The sequence below is a fragment of the Aptenodytes patagonicus genome, chromosome 4 (assembly GCF_965638725.1).
Source record: "Aptenodytes patagonicus chromosome 4, bAptPat1.pri.cur, whole genome shotgun sequence".
Classification (NCBI taxonomy): Eukaryota; Metazoa; Chordata; class Aves; order Sphenisciformes; family Spheniscidae; genus Aptenodytes; species Aptenodytes patagonicus.
The window spans coordinates 763853-787786 of record NC_134952.1 but is presented as its reverse complement, the minus strand read 5'-3'; the positions used below and the strand labels follow the sequence as shown (position 1 = coordinate 787786).

Sequence of the window (23934 nt, the reverse complement as noted above, 5' to 3'; positions counted from 1 at the left end):
CCGGGGGGGGGGCACCCTGCAGGGAGGAGGGGGCTTCGGCGTTGCGCGGCGCGGGGCGGGGCGGCGCGGAGCGGTGCGGAGCGGTGCGGAGCGGGCTCCGCGGCCACCTGCGCGCCGCCGCCTGCAGTGCCGCCGGCCGCCACCGGGTGGGGCGGCAGGGCAAAGAGTGAGCGCGGCGGCGGCGGCGGCGGCGGCGGCGGCGGCGGGGGGGGGGAGCTGCCGGTCCGCACCCGTGGAGGGGGGCTCCTGCAGCGGGATGCACCGGGGAGGGGGGGGGGTGGGGGGCGCCTCCCTGCACCGGGGGGAGGTCCCTGCAGCGGGGTGCACGGGGGGGGGTGTGTGTGGGGGGGTGTCCCTGCACCCGCGTGCACGGGGAGAGGAGGGAGGGGTCCCTGCGGCGGGGCGCACCGGGAGGCACGGGGTGTGTGGGGGGGTCTCCCTCCACCGGGATGCACCGGCGGGGTGGTGGAAACTCCCTTCGCCGGGATACGGGGGGATGCAATGGGTGTGTGGGGTCTCTGCGCCGGGATACACGGGGGGGGGTGTCAGCCCCGAGTCCGCGGGGATGCACGGGGGTGGGGGAATCCTGCCTCGCGTTGTGCCCCCGGAGGCACCGGGACACACGGGGGCGGGGGAGGGTGCTGCACCGGGGGGGGGGGGGGGGGGTCGGGGGTCCCTGCCCCGGGGGTGCCCAAGGACGCTGGGGAGGGGGGTCTCTGCACCCGCCCCGGGATGCTCCGGGAGGATCCCCGCACCCCGGGTCCATCCCCGCACCGGGACGGGGGGGAGTCGCGGGAACGGGGCTCTAGTCCTGTGTCACCCCAAAGGAAGGGGGGGACACCCCCCCGAGCCGCAGCGCGGGGGGGGGGGGGGGGGGCGCAGCCCCTCTCGGCGCTCCACAGTCCCACCGGGCACCAGACTCAAACCAGCTGGGGAGGCTAAAGGGGGACGCTGGGCGGGGGGGCTTGGGGGGGGGGGGGTGGCGAAGGAGAAGGGGGGAACTCAATGAACTTTTGTTTTTCCTGTAATCTGAAGCAAATGCTTTGCAAAACTGCCTGTAACCAGGCAGCCCGGATACCTGCCTTTGCCTCCATCGCTGCGGTGGCTGGGCGGGGGGGGGGCTGGAGGGAGGGGGGAGCGGTATTGCAGCCTCCTGTGCAAGGCAGTGTCTGGGTTGGAAACACACCTCGGATAAAGCGGGGGTCCCCCAGCCCCCTGTTCTGGAAAGCACCGGGGAGGGGGGGGTCAGGACAGTCACAGACACCCCCCCCCCCCCCCAAAAAAAAAAAAAGGGGGTGTGTGGAATATAGCAAACTCGAAAAAAATACTGTGAGAGCAGAGAGTAAATCATTGCAAGGGGTAAATCACTGGGAGCAAATATCTGGAGGGGGAAATCAATACAAGTGGGCAAATATTTGGGGGGGGGGGGGGGAATCATTGCAAGAGGCCAAATCGTTGCAGGGGGTAAATCCTTGTGGGGGGTAAATCACTGAAGGGGCAAATCATTGCAGCGGGGTAAATCATTGGGAGCAGGGAAGTAATGGGAGGGGAGCAAGGAGTTGCAAGCGGGGAAATGGAGGGGGGGGTCCGAATCATTACGGGAAGGGTAAATCGTTGCAAGGAGCAAGTAATGAAAGAGGGGCAAATCAATAGAGGGGGTAAATTATTGGGGAGGGGGGAAATCATTGCCCGGGGCAAATTATTGTGGGAGGTAAATCGCTGAAAGAGGAAAATCATCGGGGGATAAATCTTGTGTGCGTGGGGGAGTCATTGCAAGGGGGGGAATCGTCGGGGGTAATTCTTGCAGGGAAGAAATTATTGCAAGGGGGGATCGTTAAGGGTTAAACATTTAGTGGGGTCATTGTAAGGGGGGAGTAGGTCTTGGGAGAGGGAATCGTTACTAGGGGGAAGTCATTTGGGGTTAAATGTTGGGGGGGGTCATTGTAAGGGAGAATCGTTAAGGGTTAAAAACAGCGTGGGGGTCATCGCAAGGGGGAAATGCTTAAGGACTAAATCTCGGGGGGATCCTCGCAAGGGGGAAATCTTTAAGGATTAAATATTGGGGGGACCATCACGAGGGGGAATCATCAAGAGGGGTGGGAGTCATTGTGAGGGGAAAATGATGGGGGGCATTGCAAGGAGGGCATCATTAAGGGTTAAATATGGGGGGGGGGGATGATTTGGGGAGGGGGAATCATTTCGGGGGGAGGCAAATCATCCGGGGAGGGGGGGGGGAGTGTGGGGTGGGCGCCGGGGCTGAGCCGCGCTTGTCTCTCCGCAGGCCGAAGGTACGGACGGCGAAGGAGGAGGAGGAGGAGGAGGAGGAGGAGGAGGAAGAGGAGGCGGAGGCGGAGGCGGAGGAGGAGGAGGATGAGGCCGAGGAGCGCGGCGTGACCGTGCGGCGGGCGGCGGGCCAGGGCTCGCACGCTCCAGCGCCGCGTCCGCCCGGCTCGGCCCGCCCCCCCCCCCCCCCCCCCGGAGCCCTCTGAAGTGAGGGTGGGTGTGCGGGGGGAGCAGCCGTGCTGGCGGCCAGCCCAGCCCCGGCTTCCCCGCCTCTATATAAACACACATTGACTTTCTTTTTTTACTCAAACTCAACATTGAGAGGGGCTATACCCAGCAGCCCTGCCTCCCTCTCTACAGAAGAAATCTGGTGAAAAGTCTGGGGCTAGCAAATAACCGGCATATAGAGATATATATATTTATAGAGAGATATTTATATATATGTAGATAGAGATATAAACCGATCCGTCTCGCTCCGTGTGTATAGATACATATATATAGCTATTTAATTCTTCCACCTCTCCAGGGTCGTGGCTGAATTATTTTATGATTTTTTAATATTTTTTAAAATCTCGCTCCTTTTTTTTTTTTTTTTCCTTTCTTCCCCCCCCCCCCCCCCTCCGCCCCCCTTCTGGTGTGTGTGGCTTTGCCTTGAAAGCGAGGGAGAGCCAGAGCATCTGCATTTGGACTTTTTGGGGTCTTTTTTTTTTTTCACTCCGGGGTTTTTCTTTTTAAATTTTTTTTTTTTTCTTGCGTTTTTGGCTACTCAGTTGCCCCCACCCCCTTCTTTTGGGGTCTCTCTTGTTTTGTTTTGGGTTTTTTTTTTTTTTTTTACTTTTCTTTTCCTCTCTTTTTGTGTTGTGTGTGGGGTGTTTTGTTTTTTTTTTTTCGCCTGTGTCACTCTGTCAAGTTTATTCCAAACAAGAACAAAGTTTTCAGAGAGGGACAGAGGAGAAACTGCTTTTTGCCCCCCTTTCTTTTTCCTCTTTTTTTTTTTTCCCTCCCCCCCCCCCCCCCTCCTTTTTCCTGTTGTTTTTCTAACCTGCCGCGGAGAGGGGGGCGAGCCCGGCCCCCCCCGCCCCAGGACCCCCCAGGGCAGGCTTTAGCGTGCGCTCCGCAATCGCCCTCTTTTCGTGCGTGCGTGTGTGTGGGTGCGAGTGTGGTGCCTGTCAAGGGGCTGTTTCTCTCCCCACCCTCCTCCTCCTCAAATATGCTTTTTGCAAGTTTTGATCTCGTCTCGGCACTGGCTACCCTCGCGGCGTGCTTGGTGTCACTGACTTTGCTGCTGGCCGTGTCCCAACAGCTGTGGCAGCTCCGCTGGGCTGCCACCCGCGACAAAACCTGCAAGCTACCAATCCCTAAAGGCTCTATGGGATTCCCTTTAATCGGAGAAACCTTCCACTGGCTCCTGCAGGTAAGGAGGATTCCCTTCCCTTCCCTTCCATCCCTGGAAGGTGGGCTGGGACCGGCTTTTTTTTTTTTTTTTTTTTTTTTTTAAGGCTTCCCGCCCCCCCCCCCCCCCCCCCGTTTTTTTTTTTTTTCTTTTCCTTTCGATTGCATCATGCGGGTTCCCGGTGAGCTGGGGAGGTAGCTGGGGCCGGGGGTTGATCACGGCTGGGGAGCGGGGGGAACCGAGGGAGCCCGGCCCGGCTGGGCTCGCCCCCGGAGCGGCCGCCGCGCTGCGCTCGCCGGCCGGGGCGTTGCGGGCTTCCCCCGGCGGGGGCTGCTCGGTGCCGGGGAGGAGGCTCGGGGTCTTCCCCCGCGCTGCCAAAAAACCTCCTTTTCTTCCCCCCCCCCTGCAGCCGAAATCCTTGGGGGAAAAAAATAAATAGCAATAATAAAGCCGGGGGTGGGATGTAGCCCCGGGGCGAGGGTGGATGTCGCCGGGCACGGCGCGGGGGGCTCCCCGGGTCGTGTCCCCCCGTTCGCCACCCCACGCCCGCGCAATGGGGCACGGGGAGCTCCTCGTCCCGTCCCCCCCCAACCCCCGTCCCCGGGGCCGCTCCCGTCGGGTTCGCAACCCGCCCGGCTCGGGTCCGGTCTTGGGGGAAGCCCGCGGAGGTAATCGGTAGATTAACCCGGGATTAACCTTGCTAAATGCTGAACAGCGGCGGGCGGAGCGGGATCCCCTCGGAGCGCGTTGCGAGAGGGTGACTGCCAAAAAAAGAGAAAAAAAAAAATTAAAAAAAAAAAAAGGAGAGGAGGAAAGGAGGCAGGAAGCGGCCGAGGGGTGCCCCGCTCCGGGGGGAGCCGCCGGCCGGGCTGGGGGCACCCCGGGGCTCGCAGCATCCCAGGAGGGAACCCCCGAGGAAGATTAGCCCGAGGGTTTCCCACCCCCTCCTCCTAGGGCAAAATAAAAATAATAATAAGCAAATGGGAGCCCGGCGAGGATGCTCCCGCCGGCGAAGGTCGCGTTTCATTGACGGGACCGCCGAGGGGACGGCAGAGCCCGAGGCGGGGCAGGGCAGCCCGGTCCCGGCTGCGAGGGCTGCGGCGTCCCCCGGTCCGTCCCCCCGTCCCCCCGTCCCCCCCCCCGCCGCCGCCGGGGAAGCCCCGACGTGGGAGCCCGGCGCGGCGGCCCCGTTCCCCGGCCGGCCCCCTCCCCGCCAGCGGCGCCGAAGGGGTTAACCGCACGCTCTCAATAGGGCTTTATTTTTTAAAGAAATTTATCAGATTTTTACAGGGGGACCAGAAAAGGGTTCTCGCTTTTCCACAGGCTCCGTCCAAACAGAGTCCAGGGCTAAAAATACAAAATTTTGTATAAATTGGACTCCATTCGAAACTTCTCCCACATAAAGGTCCTCTTTGTGCTGCCCTGGAAATGGTGTACAAATAACTCTTTATTAATGCCACAAAAAGGACTTTAATTATATTTACGCAGATCAAGAAACAGGGTCACCTGAACATCTGAAATTCACAACCGCGCTTTTGTTTCAAAATAAACACACGCACTCACAACCCGGCACCGGAGCTGCAGCGCTCGCAGCTATTCTCCCCGCTCGGGATGGGGTTTTTTTGGGGGGACACCCCCTCCCCCCCGCGGCTCCATCCGCCTCCTCGCCGACAAAAGCCCCCGGAGCATGTGGGAAAGTTATTAAACCCTCTCAAATCTGGAGATTTACTTAGGCAAATTGCAGCCTTTCGAGTAAATTTCAGCCTGAGCGAAGGGGAAAAAAAAAAAAAAAAAAGAGGGGAAAAAAAAAAAAGGTTAAAAAGTGCTAGGGGAGGTAAAGGTAGAAGTAAAAGGCAGGAGGAGGAGGAGGAGGAGGAGGGGGAGGAGGGAGGAGGAGGAGGAGGAGGAGGAAGGGGGCGGAGGACACCGACCCCCGCCGGGGCGGCGGGAGGAGCGGGCGCGCCGCGGGCAGCGCCGGGCGCCCCGTCGGAGGGAGCCGGGCTGTGCGCGGGTGGGATGTCGGGGTTACCCCGCTCTCCCCCATTTCTGCCCCCCACCCCAGACCTGCAGGCGCGACGACGCCCTCCCCCCCCCTCCCCCCCCCCCCCCGCCAAGCTGCTCCCCGCTGCGCCGCGGAGATCCCCGCGCGTGGGCGCGGCTGCGCGGGCGCGGAGAGGCCGTGCGGTAACACCCCCCCCCCCCGCTCCCCGTGTTTCTCTCCCCCCCCCCCGCCGCCCCCCCGCAGGGCTCCTGCTTCCAGTCTTCGCGGCGGGAGAAGTACGGGAACGTTTTCAAGACGCACTTGCTGGGGCGGCCGCTGGTGCGGGTGACGGGGGCGGAAAACGTGCGGAAGATCTTGATGGGGGAGCACCACCTGGTCAGCACCGAGTGGCCGCGCAGCACCCGCATGCTGCTGGGGCCCAACACCGTGGCCAACTCCATCGGCGACATCCACCGCCACAAGAGGAAGGTGAGGTTCCCACGCGAGACGGGGAGGGGGGGGGGGGGGGGGAGCGGGGAGGGCGTGGGTGCGCGCGTGGGGCGGGGGATCCCCTTCTCTCCTTCCCCTCTCGCCCTCCTCTCCTTTTCCCCCTCCTCTCCCCGCGGACCCCCCGTGCGTGGGAGGTCCCGCGTGGGCGCATCCCCCCCCCCGCCCCGTGTCCGCGCTCGATGCCTTTGAGGAATTTAAAAGGGCGATGGGGAGCCGAGGGGGCGAGCGGCGGCGTCACGCGCGGGGCTGCCCCGCTGAGGACGGAGGTGCTGGCCCCCCCCCCCTCCCCCCCATCACCACCCCGCCAGCCCCCCGCAACCGGTGACACGCGTGGCGGGGGCTGCCGTGAGCTGAGCGGCGAGCGCGGTGCTGGAGGGCTCTTAAAAGGGCGATGCGGCCGGCGGGCAGCGGGAGGGCACAGCGCGGCGTGGGGCGGAGGGGAGCGGCGGGGGGGGGGGGGGGCGGGGGGCAACGGGGCGCGGCACCCCCCATTTCCAGGCTCCGACGGGGGGGTGTTGCAAGGGAGACCCCGCGGGGTCTTTGTGCTTGCTGGGGGGGGGTGGGGGTGGAGGGTTGTCTCATGGCTCTGGGCGTTGCATTGGATTTCAGGGAAATTGGGGCGCTGATGGGGGTCCCGGGATGAAGCGCATGGGGAGACTGAGCTGGCTTGAGGGGGGCTGAGACCCTCCTGGGGCCTTGCCTCGCCTCACTCCCTCGGTGGTCCCGGGGTGAGACCCTCCTTACAGGCCCTAAGGCAGGCAGGTAGCACAGGGCAGCCTGGTTTTGGGGGGCGTTGAGCCCAAGCCGATGTGGGGGATCATCCTCATGTCCCCCCATCAGCAAAGCTCCCACAGGCAAAGGCGGTGGCGAAGGTGACAGCCTGCGCCGGCTGGCGTGGCGACATGGGTGATGGCTTTCGCATCCCATCCTCCATGGGACAGGCTCTTTCCCAGCTGGGTTGGGGCAGGCAGCGGATTTGGGGTGAAGATAATGTGTCTGCCCCCCTCTCTGCGGTGCGGAGACGGCGTTGCTGGCAAGGGGAGTGCGGTACCCAGCGCCAAGCGGCTGTCCCAGTCCCTGCCCCGAGGCAAGGTCCGCTCTCCTCTCTCTGCTCCAGCAGGATTCCCTATTTTGGAGTATGTATTTCTATAAAATCCCTACCAAACCGAACCGCTCGCTCTTTTCTCCTGGGGGAGAAGACGAGAAGACAAACACCCCATGACACCCATTAGTCACGTTTCTTAATGCGCTGTCAGCCAGTACTCGAGTAATACCACAAGAAACGCGGTGTCAATCCCTACCCGGGACCCGGGCAAACTCGGTGTTTGCAATTACACCGCCGTTTGCTTGGGCTACTTCTTTTTCTTTTCTTAAGGAGGGAGGTATATTTTCCAACCTTGCTGTCAAAGAGAAAGGGCGATAGTTCATGGGGCTCCCTCCATCACGGAGCATAATTTGCGGCGGGAGAGGTGCAGGGAAATGGGGAGCGATGCGCTTTCCTCTGGCAGCAGGAGGAAGGCAGCAGCTTTGGCTCCTATTTATTTCCTATTAAGGGAGGGTTAAGCAGCAGCAGCCAGCGATTTGAAGGTGCCTCTACGCTCCTTCACTGCTGCTTTTATCTTCTGCGTGGCAAGATAATTTTTTGCTACTGAAAAGTGGGTAGCTGAAGGCCTTTGGTTGCAACCGCCTTAATAAAACCGCGGAATTCAGACCTCAGGAACAGACACTGGGGGAGGCGAGGAGAGCGTGGGTTATGGGAACAGGGTCACGGAAAAGGGAGGCCTGACCTCTGTGGTATCCTGATGGACTTGTAATTTGTACCACAGCTCAGATGGGAAGTGCCGGCACCAGCAAGGAGCAATACCAGCAGCATAGAAAGGGGAGACCTTCTCTCCCTCGATATTTATACCCGACGTTCTCACTTTCGTGTTTTTACCTAGTGGGAAATATATGTCCCACCCTAAACTGTGAATCGCAATGCTTTCAGATTTTTCTGAGCCCAAAGTCTGGTCTGGATCTCCGTTCTCCTCCTCAAAACCCTTTTGCCTTCCAGATTTTTGGCATCATGCACGATCCCAAGCTGGCAAGGATCCTAATTCCTCCTTAAGGGATGGCTAAAGCCTCCTGAGAACAGGTACTCTGGCAAAACACTGTCCCGGGATGACCCTTGCCAGCTGTGCCTGCTCCTGCTCGTGCACCTTGCCTCTGCTTTGAGCTCTGGCGTGCCCGAGAGCAAACGCTTTCCCCGTATCAGCGGCACCAGGGATGCTAGAGTAGCTAATTATTTTTTAAGCTTTCTCTTTCAGCAGCATGGGGTTGGGTACACTGGGCTCAGCTGATTCCCTTCCCTTTGAAAACGGGAGGTTATTCTGATTCCTTCACTTGGTCGCCTCTTAATTACCGTTTTCGTGGAGGTGAGCATCTCATGCGTCACGCACCCTTGGGTGCTCCCTGAGCCCGGCAGCTGCTTGAATCGCCTTCTCCCTACGCAAACTATCCCTCGCCCTGGACCGAGTGACTTGCGCACGTGGATAGAAGGGGAACCTGCTTCTAACAGGAAGAAAATAGATCATTTTGTTCTTGGTGAGATGGCGATGACCAGATTAAAACTTTTTCCAGGCCAGGTGCCTTCTACCGGCAGAAATTGCCACGTCTTTTGAGTTCATTAGCCCTGAGCTTTTGTTGCTGTTAAACAGTGTTGACTTTTAACTCTCCCTGTCCTGCTGCTGAGACTGTGAGAGGTCTGAGGTGAAAGCACTAGATTTAAGATTTAAACTTGCTCCTTCCAGGTAGAAGTTTTTCTCTTAGGTCTGTACCTTCCTCTTGACCTGCCGGGGAACCGAGCAAAGAACCTGTTGGCAGAAGACAGCGTTTTTCACAGACTTTGTCAACTTTCATAGTAAGAATGCTGGTATTAATAAGAAATATTAAAAGAACCCATTCTTTTAAGCAGTCTGAAAGCTCCATGGAGAAGAGCAGTAGTATTTCCTGGGAAACCTTTTAGGCCGTTGATAATTCAGTTTAAAGTATTGTGGGGCTTTCTGGAGCGGTAGCTCCATCCAGCTGTCAAATTCTGTTTTTTTACCCCATCACTGAGCTTGAGCCTTCTCTCTTAAGTGGTTTCCCTTTTTCTGGTCTTGCCAGAAATTGTACGTGAGGTCTGATTTCTCGTGAGGCTGCTTGTGGTGTAGGGTGCTAGCCAACACGAGGAAAGGTGGAGCATGAAACCCCATGTGCTCACCCTTTTCTGCAACTTGAACCATTGGGGTGATCTCTAGCTCTTGTTCCACCAACATTTACATGGTCACCACCTGCGATAAGTCCTCGTCATCATTCTATAAGCCCGTGGAGCTGCACTCACTTGCAGCAGCGCTGGCAGATACTCTTTCATCATTCCCTGGCAATTGAGCCGTGGTCTCCTCTTGATGGGACAGATTGCCACTGAGATGTGAAGACAAGCTCTAGCAAAGAGCTTTAAGCCCAGCATGTTCTTGCATGATGTTTCTGGTAGCTTGCCACTGAAATCGGCTGTTTTGCTGGCCGTGTATGGCAAAGCTTTCCAAAGAGATTTAGCTCTTCAGTGTAACTTCAGGACCAGCAAACCTCAGCTATCGCTACTGGACCTGCTGTAGGACACTTTGCCCATGACGGTGATGGGATCAGAGCTCGGTCGGACAACTCGGTCTCTGGAGCTCTTCTCTCAGGTTTGCTGCTTCCCTATCTCGGCTCCTTTTCAGAATCTTGTACAGAGTCAGTATCCCCTTCCATAAAGCAGATGAATATCCTCCTCTTCATCCCAGAGGCTTAAATCCCATAGGTGCTGGTAAAGGACTCCGAGATGCACATGTGAAAGGTGCTCAGGAGGAACAAAGCCATATTAACAAGCCGGTAGCTATGGCAGCTTTCTGCTTTCCCATCCCCTATTTATTAAAGCTCCCCTGCAGAAAGCTGTCAAAGTTTATATTAACTGGAGAAAACTTCTCCCTTTTGGGAAATGAACTCTCCAGTTATTAGAGAGGGGGTCTCTGGGTGTAAAGTCAGCTTTGCCCAGGGACGTGACAGCTTGTGGGGTGGGATGGAGGGTGAGAGCGGGGCTGGGAGCAGGGCTTGCCTGCGTCAGGGGTATCGCTTTATTGCAGATGTCATCAGTGTTGGCTCTGTCCTTGGCCTGAGATGAAGCTGGTCGATAAGAACAGTTTACAAGTAGTAAACAAAAGCAACCCAAAACTCCTCAACCTTCCCTCCTGAGATGAATATCTACTGAGAGGCTGTTACTGCTGTTGGGTCACGGAGTTTATGTTGATGTTGGAGAAGGATCTGGGCCACCCGTGCTGCAGCTCGTTCCTCCATGGTGGCATTTCTGTCTCGAAATCACCTTGCAGGTTACTGGCAGGAGCAGCCACGTTGCTCTCACGTCTGGCTGAGCATAGGCATGTCTTTGCTCTGGCTTTTTGGTGGCAGATCCCTGCCCCTCTCCATTACACAAAGGATGCACATCATCCCTTGGGGTCGGACGTGACATGTCGCAAGGGAAGGGAGCGCCTGCTCTCCTACAGTAACTCATTGGGAAGGGGTGACTGGGGATGGTGCCTGGCTGAGGGTGCTCCTTGCTCCACGATCCGGTGCTCTCCCCATCCTTCTCTTGTTTTGGTGGCACAGTCATGCCACCTCTGTCGTATGGGCCGTGCTGGGACCCTGTCCCAGTCTGGCAGTTCGTTCTCAGTTCGTCCTTTTAGACATCTTCAGTTGCATTTATACCCGTGAGCTCCCATTCATACCCGTGAAACCCCAGTGAAATCAGTGCAGTCGCTCCAGATTTACTGCGTGTCTTTTGGAAGTGTTGAGCCCTGGGTCAATACGAGCTGTAACGAAGGCAAAGCAAATCTGCTCTTAGGCATGGCGATAGCATGGGCTCTGTTTTTATGGGATGTAAGGCCAGTGGGAAGTTGAAGTTCAGCAGAGAGGGAGGCACTCCTGTGCCTGCGAGGGACCCCAGCATTTCGGTGGAGAAGGAAATGGGAATTGGAAATGGCCAGGACACATGGCCCTTAGGTTTTAGGTCGAGACTGAGCAGCGCCCAGGGCCAGGAAGGAGTTTCCCCGTGCAGGATACGCGCTGCCGGCGCGGGTGTGCTACGGTGCACGGGGAAGGTGGGACTCAGACTTTCCTCGGGAGCATCCAGCCTTGGCAGGAGAGCGCTGGACTCGCCGGGCCCATGCTCTGTTCCAGCATAGTAATCCCAAAATAGGCACAGCTGGCTTAAAAAGGAAAAGAAAGAATAAAATAAAAGCAGTCCGTGGGCTGGGTAGACATCCTAGACCCGGAGACTCGAGGAGGAAGCAGACAGTGGTGCAGAGAAACGGCCTGTTTTGTCTCACTGTCCAAAACTACATCATTCATTAACACACCACAATTAATGTTCTGCCTCGGAGGCATACAAGTGTTGAGCTTATTAGCACCAAGTAGAAAGGTCTGAGGCTTTAATATAGTTTGCAAGAGGATTAAGAACACAAAAGGGGCCATAAATTTACAGCCAAATATAAACCAGCTGCTGTGGGCTGGACTGGGGAGGGGAGGGAGGGAAGGAGGGAGACGGGGGAGAGGGGCGGGAGGAGGAAGGAGGGATGGGAGGCGGCGGGAATGTACCTTTCGCACTACAAAAATACCCTGACCCAAGCTGTTAAGAGGGTTTTTTTAGTTGTTTTTTTTCTTGCATTTCCAGCCAACCCCACCGCCCTCCTCCATGTGACTTGTAAATCCCACGGTGGAAAAGAAACCATCCCCTTCCATACGAGCCCCCCCCCCCCGCCCGAATCATATTGGTCAGCTCAAGCGGGCTGGATTCCAGCTGCCATCGGCTGGCCCGGCCCCAGCCCCTTCTCGGCATGTCCGCGTTGGGCTGCTGCCCCGTGAGCTTTAACCCATAGGCAAAAGCCGCTGGAGCCAGAGAAAAGGCTTTCATTGATGGAGGAGGGCTCCCGTTCGCGGTCTTGGGGAAGAATTTGTCGGTTAGGTTGGCTCATTGACTTTAGACCAAATAGCGCTGTCATCTACAGTGGTGTAAATCCAGAGTAATTCCAATGGATTAAAAAAAAAGCAAAGTGCAGGCGCTCCTGGCTGAAAGACAAATTTCATGCGTTTTCATACCGCCTTCCACCCCAAAATGCCCTGCAAGCTCAGATCCTGCTTGGAGAAGCTGTGCTGTGTCGGAGCGTGGTTACAGCCCGGGAGCTGTACGATACCCTGCGAGCTGAACCTCTTTAACGTAGGCTTTTCTACCTTTCCGTGTCATCTGGGATGGAAGTTGTTGGATGTCCTGTGAGGCACAGAGAAGATGAAGCCCCTCCTCGGGCTGCAATGCTCTGTGCTGGGTGGAGCTGCCATCTGCAGCCCATAGCTCTGCATGAGTCCAGGCTCCACTTTAGAGCAGGGATGGGGGTTGCCAGGAGCTAATCCCAGAGATGGGGGGCAGCTTTTCAGGCTCAGGATCTGCCCTACACTGTCTTTGTGTAGCTTTGGTTTTCTGCTGCATCATACTCCATCCTTCCAAGCAGCTCGAGCAACCTGCTGAGTTGTGGTTTGTAATATCCCGCTCATCCCTCTGGGGACTGAGTGCTTTGTTTCGGATTAGTGATGCTCTCCATTACTTCTCAGGTGGCACTTCTACCACTAAATATCTCTCTCTGTCAGCCAGCTTGCTCTTAAACTTTCTTCTCCTTAATTTTGTAGGGTGGCCTTGGGTCATCTCAGCCCTTGTCATCTCCTCCCTGGGCTTAGTTTAAAGCTCAGAAGAGGCCTCTGATAGTTGGCAGGAGCTCATGTGTTCAGAAGTAGGGACATCCGCACCACCAGCTGTGTGCTTATCCCCATATGATGCGCAGAGGTCTTACAAGACCTTACTCAGGATTTTGGTGGCAGAGCTGCCGGAGGAAACGCTTTTCCAAGCGGCTTCCCCTATTTCTGCCAAGAGACGATGCGTGCTCAGAAAGATGTATTTATTTCACCTTTGGGATGGAGTGGGCTGCATCGTGGGGTGGGTGTTTCCCTCTCATCCCCTCTGTGAGCGTGGCCACCCCTTGCACTCTGCTCCGCTCCCAGCTTGGGGAACACTTGGCAGGACCAAGGACTAAGTGCTCCCCTGGAAGAGCACTCGAGGCTGGTTTCTTTGCCAAGTCTGGCTTTGTCTCTAGGAGAGTCCATGCTCTGGGTTACTTAAACGTGTGGGGTCCCTTCCCTTTGGTTCCCGCTCCGTGCGCCAGGCATATGCAGGGGGTCAGCAAAAAAGGGGGCTTTTCTCCTAATATTTCTCCTCCATTGGCTCCGCAGTGGTGGACAGGGCACTATCCCTGCTGCCTGGGCAAGCTGCTCTCCTCCTCTTTAGCTCTGGGTAAACCCTCATCTCCACACCACAGATCTGGGATTTAGTATGTGGTCCGAAACCAAACGGGATAGCCCATCCCAGCTCGACCCGGCCCTCTGACGCTGATGAATGGCTGCTCTGACCACGCAGCCGTGTGCCTGGTGGGTTTGCAGGATGCTCCTTCTCCACGGCTCCAGCCAAAGACACCAGCCATGGGCAGCGGGTGTGTGCCCTGTTGGACCTTTTCTTGGCCGGCTGATCCCACCTTTCTAATCCCTTCTGGCTGGACACAGCTCCCATTTCTTTGCCACGCTATCCGGTGATGTGATACCTTCTTTCTCTTTCCCTCCCTGTGTTTGATTCCCTCCTTGAAGAGCGGTGACAATACGTAAGGTGAATTTTGCTCTCCTCAAATGCACTGGTTCCTCGTGAATAAATGGGGGGAGGGCACTTGGAGCAGCACTTCAGAGGTGGTGCAGGCACACAGATGCTGGAGAACCGCAGTGTGTTTAGCTAACCCCATAAAGTGGGCTAATAAGCCTAAATTGCTGAACGTAGCTGATTGCATTTTGCTGGTGCTGGCGTTGGTTTTTTTTGAGACACGAGGCAGTTTTGCAGAGGGGGGTGCTGAGACAGATGTAGGGCGTCCTGCTTGTTCCCTGCTCTCACCCCCAGCCTTTGCATCACAGCCCCTTTAACCTGATGGCCTGTTAAAGGTTTCAGATCGAAAGCGAAGTCTCCCATGCCATGTGGGGCGTTTGTAGGAGAGCTGCTCGGACATGGAGATTTTTGAGCTGTGGGGAAATGGGGTGCTTGGGCTCATTTTTATTCTGAACTCAAGCGGAAATATGAAATTAGCGCTAGGAGTTTCTCACAACCCTAGATGTTTTAAAAAAATTTTAAAAATTAGGGGTATGGGCAACCCTGAAAGGTGCATGATCATCATAACAAGGATGCTGAAATGATCTTCACATTTTTTTCCAACACATTTTTTTGAGAGTCATTCGCATTTCGGTAAAACTGCCTTTTGCAAAGGCACTCCATTTCTTTTCTTCAGCTGGGCCGAGTTTGGAGACTCCAGCTATTGTAACCAGACTCCCTTTGGAGACAGGTTGCAGCGTTTGTGGGGCTCTTGCATTTCTCCCTGGGAGAGGTTGCTGCCTTCAGCTCCGACGAGACACCCGCGCTCCTCACCTGCGCTCTGCATGCAGCGCTATGCTTTGATGGGCAAACCCAGCGTTGCTCATTTTGGGTGGTCGGGAGCTGAAACTCTTGGCTTTTCCCTCTCACTGGGCCTGGATTCCTCCCGTGATGGAGCATGGCAGGAGACCCTGGAGTGGTCCCTGTGCTCCATTTTCCAATTACAGCACGGGGAGAAAAGGCATCAGCTCTTTGCTATGTGCCTGTGAAAGGCAAAGCCCTTTAAAAACAGACGGCAGAGCGTCAGGGCAGCGCTGGGGTTTTGTGGAGGTCCTCCCCTCTTTGTGGTGCCTTGCACAGTCTGCACAACTTTTTTGCTGTGTTTCTGCTTTGCTTGTGCTCCTGATGCCAGGGCAGCCTCTTGCCCATGAGCCTTCTCATCCCGCTCCAAAAATATCATGGTTTACAAGCCTGCTGGAGCATGGCAGTGGGCTCCACGTCTGGCAGCCCCGCGTCTGATGCCAGAGAGAGGCAGACATCCATTATAATGTGGTGACAGGACAGGGTTGGGACAAACACCGCCTGGCCTTTGAAATATAGGAAGAAATAGTACGTCTCCAGGTTGAGACACTGCTTTGGATGCTTCCTGACACGTCCTGCCAGCCAAGCCGCCAGTGGGTGCCAAATTGGTTTGTGAAAACGTCTCCATGCTAATCGTGCCTTCGTTTGGTCGGGCCAGCAGCCTTGGCCGGCGTGGGCTGGATGAGACGCAGGTGTCTGATCCCAAAGCGTAAGTTTTCCTCCTGGAGGGGAGGAAGGAAAACTCCGTTCCCTCTTTGCTGTGCTGACGTGCCAGGTGGGAGCAGGGGAGACCATGGTCAGCAAAAGGCAGGGGCTGAAGCTTGTGCTTGGCATGGGGAGGCTTGGCCAGAACCAAGGAGGGGTAACACAATGAAAAGCATCGTCCCTGCTAATTCCTTTCCATCCCAGCCACCAAACGAAGCCTTTCCTACGCATGAAAACGCTGTGGGTTGAAGTTCAGGGCTCTTCGCTTGAATGTCCTCTCCTCTTTGGTGTGGTTTAAGGATGGGGCTGGGGTATTATCCAGCTGGGACCGGGGGCAGTTCACTGTCACATGGAGCTAGACCTCTCCAGGAGATCCTGGAGCCGAGACACTGGGAAGGAATTTTCTGCCCTAGGAAAACCATAAATCTTTAAATATCCTGTTTCCACTATGAGGCGGATTGGAAGTTTCCAGCCAGGCTCGCTGGGTGGTGGTGTCTCCCTCGGCGTGAGGTGAGTGTGTGTGTGTAAATGAATGCGCCCAGACAGAGCAAATCCCAAGACTTGGTTCTTTTGGGAACATATCAAAATGTGAAAAAAATGGAGGCTCTTGCCAGCATCCCTGAAAAGTCCTGGCCACTGCCCCGGCACTGCCGCCGAGGCCACCCAGCCGGACCCCCACCATGGCTGGGCTATTGCATCTCGCTGTTAGCAAAGCTGAGCATCACCTTAGAGCTGATTTTGCCTCTTGGCAGCTCTGGAGCAGCTGTTTTTGCACCGATGCTCCTTGGCTTTGCCTGGTCTTGCTCCGGTGAGCGGCCGAGACGTTCGGCTCAGCTTCACTAGAGGGCGCAGGAATTTTAGGCTAGAAACGCGCGGAGGTTTGTCGGGGAAAGTTGGCTGCCTTTTTCTCCTTTTTAATCAACTGGAAAGATGCAGGGTTGAACTGGAGGTGACTGGAAGGGGATCCAGACTTGTGTCTGGCGGGGGAAGGATCCGCTGACATCTGGGATTAGGCGGCGTGGAGTGCAGCGGCGGCGAGCGGACGGGACGTTGCAGCGAGCTGGCAGCGTGGCCGGGGCTCGCGATGTTGGCTGGCCCCGTGGCCGGGAGCTGCAGGCTCCGGCAGATGTGGGGTGCAGCTGGCTGGGGCTGGAGGAGCCTGATAGCAAAAGGACAGCTCAAAAAAGAGTAAAAAAAGAAAAAAATCCCCCCCAATCCCCTAGTGCTAAATGCTCGCCCTTTCTCAGGCTGGGCAGGTGCTGCGTTGACCTCCACAGGGGCTCAGTCTTCTCTTCCTGAGGGTCCCCTCCTCTGTGCCTTTGCTGCACATCGCTCCTTGGGACAGGCACTCTCCTCTTCAGGGTCTGGCTTGGTCCGCGGGGTGTGGATCCAGTCCCGGGCTGGTTCTCTGCACCACTGCAGCAGTTTTGCACGGTGGGACCAGAGGCATTTCTTGGGCTGCTGCACTTTTTGCAGGGTGCAGGGGGTCCTCGAGCACTTTGCCTGTGGGTGATGCTGGGCAGAGCTGGGGGGGGACGGGGTTTGCCCCAGGTCAGGAGCCCCAGGGGCCACCTCCATCGGGATGGTGGCTCCAAGCAAGGCTGCAGCCTCGGCTCTCCTTAAGCAGAGGCTGTCCCCTCATCGGCTCTGCTTTCAGCTGGAGAAACTGAGTCATGGGAAGCCTTTGGGGAGAGCAGCGTGATTCACTGGGAGCCTCTGTCCTTATCCCAAACCCCGCAGTATGGATGAAGGGCAGACGCCAGTCGGATGGTGAGACATTGGTGTCCCTTTGCCGGCCCCACGCTGGAGGTCCTGACCCATCCCTGTCGAGCAGCTCGGGGCTGCCAGCTCTCCTCCAGCCAGCACTGCCTCAAAGCCTGGTGTCCTGCTCATGGCCACCAGGAACCAGTCCTTTCCCAGATCCCTTCGTACCTTCCCCAGGCAGCCGGGGGGCTCAGCTTTAGCACCTCCAGCTTTTCTTTTCTGAGTGGCTGCTTTTTCACCCCCTCACACAGGCAGGTCTGCCTGAGCATCACTGCCCTTTCCAGGCTTAAAAATAGCTTGTGAAGCATGGAAAGGCAGCAGAAAGCAGCAGCCGCAGCATCTCACGCGCTCGCCGTGATCTCACCGTGGCCCCGCTGTTCGTTCATTCATTGCTCCGCTCCGTTCATTCATGCCTCTGCTCTGCGTAGCCATCCGGGGACGGCTGTCTGTCTGCAGGCAGATCTGTCTGTTGGTCTGCTTGCATTTTCTCTCCCATCGCTCCTACCGTTCCGTTTGCAAGCTGATATTTCCACGGGGAGCCTCCGAGCTCTGCCCCACTGTGTATTGTGTGATGAGTTTTACTTGGGGCTCAGCCCGAGTGCAGCTCGTTATGAAGCGGCTCTTGTCGAGCCTCCTGCCCGGGCTGCGAGGGGACAGAGGTGTTATTTCACCAAACAAACTCCCAGCGAACGATGTGCATTAGCAATGAGGGGTCGCAGCCAGGAAAATGTTACCTTTCCCTTTGAGTGCTGACTGCGGAGGAAATTCTCACATTTACAGCTCCAGCGAGTCCGGCGCTCATGGAAAGAGGGGGCGGCTTTGATTTCTCTCCTCTTGTTGGTTTGATAACTTTGCAGCTCCCCCACTGTGCATTGAGCCCCCCCGGGAACTGGCCACCGGTGGAGGCTATGCAGGCTTGCAGCTCCCTCCTTGGGAGCCTGTTCTAATTTGATTTTCCCGGAGGCCTGGCATGTGGCGGCGCGTGTGTGCGTGCTGCCCTGTGTGTGTGTGTGTAGGTTAATAAAAAATAAACAAACAGCACTTTTTCCTCTGGTGCACTCTGGGAGGGATGCGGCGGGGATGCCGAATGAAAGCGTGTGCTGTGGGCTGCGCCGGGGAGGGCTGAAGGGACATTCCTGGCATTGCTGAGCTCCTCGGGCAACGCGCGGGCCCTGGCCCAAATTGGAGTAAGGAGCCGTTAGCATCGGAGACCTGGGGAGGCCCACTCCCGCGCAGTGTTTACTCGCAGAGCTTAAATTAATACTGTCTACTGACATCAGTTCTTTTGCCCGGTTTCCCAAGGAAATGAGCCGTGTGCGATCGCAGCCTCTGGTACGTGTGTGCCTCTCTTCCCCACTTGAACCCCTGTCTAAGTTCAGCCAGATTTCACAGAGATCGTAAATGCCTCAAAATAATTATTTTGCTTTATTTTTTACATATATATTAAAAAAGGGTGGTTGATAGGTGCAAGAAACTGCCGATGCTTCCCACTGAGAGAAAAGTTTGCATGTGTCTGTGTGTGTGCACAACCATAATGTTAGACACTAGAGAATCCCTGTAGAAGAGATGTATTAGTAGCATCCAAATCGTGGGATGAATGTAACTGGGAGCCATGAGACACGGAGCTGCGGGAAAGCTGGCTCCATCCATCCTGCCGTGCGCAGGGTGAAGTGTTTCCTCCCGTCTCTGGTTTGCACCATGTTATTGCCCGTCATTTGTGACGGCTGTGGTGGGGATCAGCCTGCGGAGGATCTGTCAACTAATATTTCTCCATCGGCCCTTTTTGGCAGCTGTTTTAGGAGTCGATGATTCTGGATGATGAATTCTGGATGATGATGAGTCTTCTGCTCAGCGCAGGAGACCTGTGATGTCCATTTTTGTGGGGAGAAGCTGGTTACTAGAGAAAGGCAAAGATGAGCGTGTTGGGGCTGCGTAGAAATCTCTGCTTACTCTCTTTTGTAGGTTTTCTCCAAAATCTTCAGCCATGAGGCACTGGAGAGCTATCTCCCCAAGATCCAGCTGGTGATCAAAGACACCCTTCGGGCCTGGAGCAGCAACCCCGAGTCCATCAATGTCTACCACGAGACCCAGAAGCTCACATTCCGTATGGCCATCCGTGTCCTGCTGGGCTTCCGCATCCCCGATGAGGAGCTCAACCGCCTCTTTGAGGTCTACCAGCAGTTCGTGGAGAATGTCTTCTCTTTGCCTGTGGATCTTCCCTTCAGCGGCTACAGGAGGGTAAGAGATTTGGGTTAAGTCCTCCACCAGCCGATAACACCAAGTTATTGTGGTTAATGGGGCGGTGGCTAATCCCCATCTCTACAGGTTCTTGGTGGGATGTCTCCTCATCCTCTGACCTCTAGCAGCGGGTCCATTTTGGGCTACAAAGTCCTGTTTCGGTAGAGTGGAGATGGACATCCGTTCATAGGTTTTTAGAGTGCTAGGGACTGAGCGGTTCAATGCAAGGGAGAATGCAGTCAGGACTTGCCCGGATTTAATGCGTAATTTTTCCTCACTTGTAACTGGCTGTTTTGCTGTATTTCTTTGACCCTTCTCCTGTTACTTCCCTCCTGTCCCCAGGCCAAATCAGGTCAGCGGACCTTCTAATTCCAAGAACTATTCTAGTTTTTTGACCAATGATGCAAAATGAAAACGTAACAAAAAACATAGACAAAAAATTGTATTTTTTTCATGGGGAATTTTGGTAACGGAAATACGGGGTTTTAAAATTCATTTTTGTGATCATCACTGCAAATTTTGTTATTGTTATTGACCGCATGAATGAGCCCAACCATTTGCAGCCCCGAAGCATTTGCAGCAGCCGGCTAGCCAGGTGCAGCTGCACTCACATAGGAATTGCTTTACTGAGACCAGGTGATAAAATTGCTCGGGAAGCCCGTTACGCTCCCGGGAAGAGGATCCTTTCAGATGAATTGTCTTTCCTTTGTGAGACAATTTTCCCAGGGACTGCCATACATCCCAGGGTGAGCCGGAGGCCTGTGAACTGGTGCAGTACTGGGGCTCCCACATCAGACCTATCATTTGCACATAGGTGCTGATTACTCTTGCCTGTAATCTCGCCCACTCGGGGCTTGCTCCTCCTGCCCCGGGAACAACTTCAGCATCTTTATTCTTCTCTTTGACCATCTGCAATTTCAGTTGTATTGCTTAAACGTGTTGTCCTGAGCACGTCTCCAGCTCCTGGGGATGCTGGGCTCGGGATGGTGGTGCTAATGTTGTGTCCTGCGTGGTCTGATGGCTTTCCACTCCGCAGGGCATCCGGGCACGCGAGACGCTGCAGAAGGGGCTGGAGAAAGCCATTCAGGAGAAACTGCAGAACACACAGGGCAAGGACTACGCCGACGCGCTGGACATCCTGATAGAGAGCGGCAAAGAGCATGGCAAGGAGCTCACCATGCAGGAGCTGAAGGTAAAGATCTTCCCCCTGGCCACCTTGTCCTTGCTGTGCTCAGGGCAGGGGCTCCCCGAAGAGCAAAGCGTGAGCTGGTGTAAGGAGGATTTTTTTGGGGCAGAACTGAGATGGTCAGTGAGAGCTGGGGGAACACAATGTGTTGTTGGAGCTGCAGGTGAATCCTGGTCTGGTGGATTATGGTGCCAACAAGCCAGTTGCTTTCCTACGGGCCATATCTATTTGCAGATCACGCTCAGCCCTTTCTAAAAAGCATTTCCAGGGAATGCCAAAAGACCGTACAAGTTTGCTGAAGCTTTCAGCCTTGACCAGCTTCATCCCTTGACCCATCCAGTTTTATGGTGCCTCCTTTAGCAGGGCAAACGAGCCCTCGGCAAGTTGTTATCTGCAGCAGGGTCATGGCATAACTTGTCCTTCATGTGCTATCCAAAGCCTTCCCCAGGGTTTTCTCTCCTGCCTGTCTGGCCCTCAGTATCCTCCAAGGCTCTGTGGGAAGCTCCCCGTGGCACATGTCCAAGACCTGTGCCGGCACAAGGAGAGACCTTGCAGTTAGACATGACCAGGCTGGAGAGCTGTTGGGTGTGGGGAAATCTCTGCAGCGTCAGCTGAGAGGGGCAAGGAAAACATCTCTGGGGTGGGAGTGATTCTGCCCTCCTTCTCCCACCAGCAGCAGCAGCCACATCCCAGCAGCTGGAGAACTTGCCCATGCAGAGGGCAAGGAGGGGGAAATGTCCCTTTGCCCCATGGCGCTGCATGCTGTGATATGGAGGGGAAAGAAATGCCCTGTGGCAGGCTGCTACAGCCCGTGTGCCTGTCCCTTGACGTGCCGCGGCTGCTGGCCTGTCTGTCTGTCCATCCCCTGTGTCTTACCCCAGCTTTGCTCTTGTCTTTCAGGATGGCACCCTGGAGCTCATCTTCGCTGCCTACGCCACCACCGCCAGCGCCAGCACCTCTCTGATCACGCAGCTCCTCAAACACCCCCGGGTCCTGGAGAAGCTGCGGGAGGAGCTGCGCAGCAAGGGCATCCTCCACAACGGCTGCATCTGTGAGGGCTCCCTCCGGCTCGACAACATCAACAGCCTCCACTACCTGGACTGCGTCATCAAGGAGGTGCTTCGCCTCTTCACCCCCATCTCTGGGGGGTACCGGACAGTGCTGCAAACCTTCGAGCTGGATGTGAGTATTGCCATCTCTCTGGGGTGTGGCTGCACCGTGAGCTCCCCAAAACCACCTTTTTGCATGTTGTTGCAAAGCTTGCTTGAGCCTGGCTTAGATGAGACCTCAGGGAGGAGAAATTAGGTCCTCCTGGTGATGGGAGGTGGAACTGCTCCGGATTCAGAGGAGGATGATGGGGTCTGGCCCATGGCAGGGGAGGGATGCACTCAGGCTGTCAAAGAGGAGACAGGCGTGATGCTTCAAAGAGCAACTCGTGACAATGTTTGACGCCAAAAACTAAACTGGGGTGTGACAAGGGAAAGGTTTACTGCAAAGGGCATCTCCAGGCTGCTGGATGACAGGCGGATTACTCACCGCAATGGCTGGAATTTCCTAGTAGCAAAACAAAATCTTGAGACCTGGCTTGTCACTGTAAATCCTACTAATGTAATGATTGAGTCGGAAACCTTTTAAAGTGCTCAGGGGATGATAAATCCGCGCCGTTTCTCATCACCCGGGCCCTGACATGTGCGTTGGGCGTGTGGGGCTGACAGGCAGCGGGGTGTGAGCAAAGCCATGGGATGCTCTGGGGAGGGCTGGTCAGCGCGCAGGGCATGGCACGGGCGCGAGAAAAGCTGCTTCCCTTTGCCTGGCGGCAGTCAAGCACCACGGGGTTCCTGGTAGGCGACTCCTGCCAGCGACCGCAAAGCAAATAAATAGCAACGGATCATCCAGCGGGTCCCTGGGATAGAGGCAGGAATAAACCCAGGATTCCCATCTCCCAGCCCTTTGTGCTGCACTCTCTGGTTTTCTTTTAAATCTGCGTCACGCTCGAATAATAAACCCAAAGAAAATGGGAAAAAGCAGACAAAGCAAAACGGCTTTATCTTGTTCTCCCACTCCCTCTCCCTTTACAGTAGGGTTGACTCGCTCTGGTTTTCTCTCCACCCCTTCCCTCTTCTCTGCAGGGTTTCCAAATCCCCAAAGGCTGGAGCGTCATGTACAGCATCCGGGACACCCACGACACCGCCCCCGTCTTCAAGGACGTGGACGTCTTCGACCCTGACCGCTTTGGGCAGGGTCGAAGCGAAGACAAGGACGGCAGGTTCCACTACCTCCCCTTCGGAGGAGGCGTACGGACCTGTCTGGGCAAGCACCTGGCCAAACTCTTCCTCAAGGCGCTGGCCATCGAGTTGGCCAGCACCAGCCGCTTCGAGCTCGCCACCAGGACTTTCCCCAAAATCACCCTGGTGCCTGTGGTCCACCCGGTCGACGGACTCAAGGTCAAATTTTTCGGACTGGATTCCAACCAGAACGAGATCCTGACGGGGACAGATGCCATGCTGGGGGCGACGGTGTAAAGCCCACGCCGGCGGCGCGAGGGACGGGCGGCTGGGGGACGGAGGGGTGGGGTGGGGGCAAGGGGACGAACAGAAGGGGAGGAGAGAGGGACGAGAAGCTTCTCCGTGACGCTCGCTTCGCAGAGCCTCCGGGTCGGGACTGCTTTATCCACCGGTGAAGCTGCCAAAACCGTTTTGCTCTTCCCGCGGGGCGTGGAAAAGGTTGGGGTGTCGCTGTGCGTCTCGTTTCGTTCGGAAGGAGGAAGAGTCGCAAAACTTGAGTCGAGCTGGGTTGTCTGACCATACACAGTATCTAAATATTATAAATATATATATATAAATATCTATAAAACACTTCTGCTGCGAGGAGGAGCGCTGCAAAGACCCGACTGCGGGAAAGGCTTTGGAAATCAGCCGGCGATCAGAGGTCTGGTGTCCCGGGGTGGCTCTTGGGTGGCCTCTGATCTTTTTTTTTAACAGTGTTAAATTAGCTGGTGATAACAGTGTTTTGTTTTGTTTTGTTTTGTTTTCATTTGTTCAGTTGTGTTTTTTGTTTCGGGGCGTTGGAGGCTTTCCTTGGCGAGGGGGAGACAAGCGATGCCCGTTCCCGTTCCCTCTCCCGCTGGTGCCGGTGCAGGCTGGGGAGGGGGGCTGCCGTTTCGCCTCTGCTGCGGGACTGAAAAACCCTGTGGTGTCTTGTCCGGGGCCGAACAGACGGTGAGCCGTCCCTCTGAGGCCTCGGATGAGTGCATATTTGCATTTTGCAAAATGCATTTTGCATTTGGGGCTCTG

The 23934-nt window shown here is 56.1% G+C and overlaps 1 protein-coding gene across 1 annotated transcript; it reads left to right on the top strand.

The window, feature by feature from the left end:
- The first annotated feature begins 3493 nt into the window (after positions 1–3493).
- Positions 3494–23177, top strand: CYP26B1 (cytochrome P450 family 26 subfamily B member 1). Its single transcript, XM_076337549.1, has 6 exons — positions 3494–3697; positions 5922–6146; positions 19180–19455; positions 20492–20647; positions 21542–21823; positions 22771–23177. Exons 1-6 carry the CDS (start codon positions 3494–3496, stop codon positions 23161–23163), a joined length of 1536 nt encoding a protein of 511 aa, XP_076193664.1. The 3' UTR covers positions 23164–23177.
- The last annotated feature ends 757 nt before the right edge of the window (positions 23178–23934 follow it).

Bases quoted from the DNA above. Each gene is read 5' to 3' on its own strand.
- CYP26B1 (XM_076337549.1), top strand. From the start codon at position 3,494: ATGCTTTTTGCAAGTTTTGATCTCGTCTCGGCACTGGCTACCCTCGCG. The intron at 6,147-19,179 runs GTGAGGTTCCCA...TCTCTTTTGTAG, and splicing joins TCCACCGCCACAAGAGGAAG to GTTTTCTCCAAAATCTTCAG. The intron at 19,456-20,491 runs GTAAGAGATTTG...TCCACTCCGCAG, and splicing joins CCTTCAGCGGCTACAGGAGG to GGCATCCGGGCACGCGAGAC.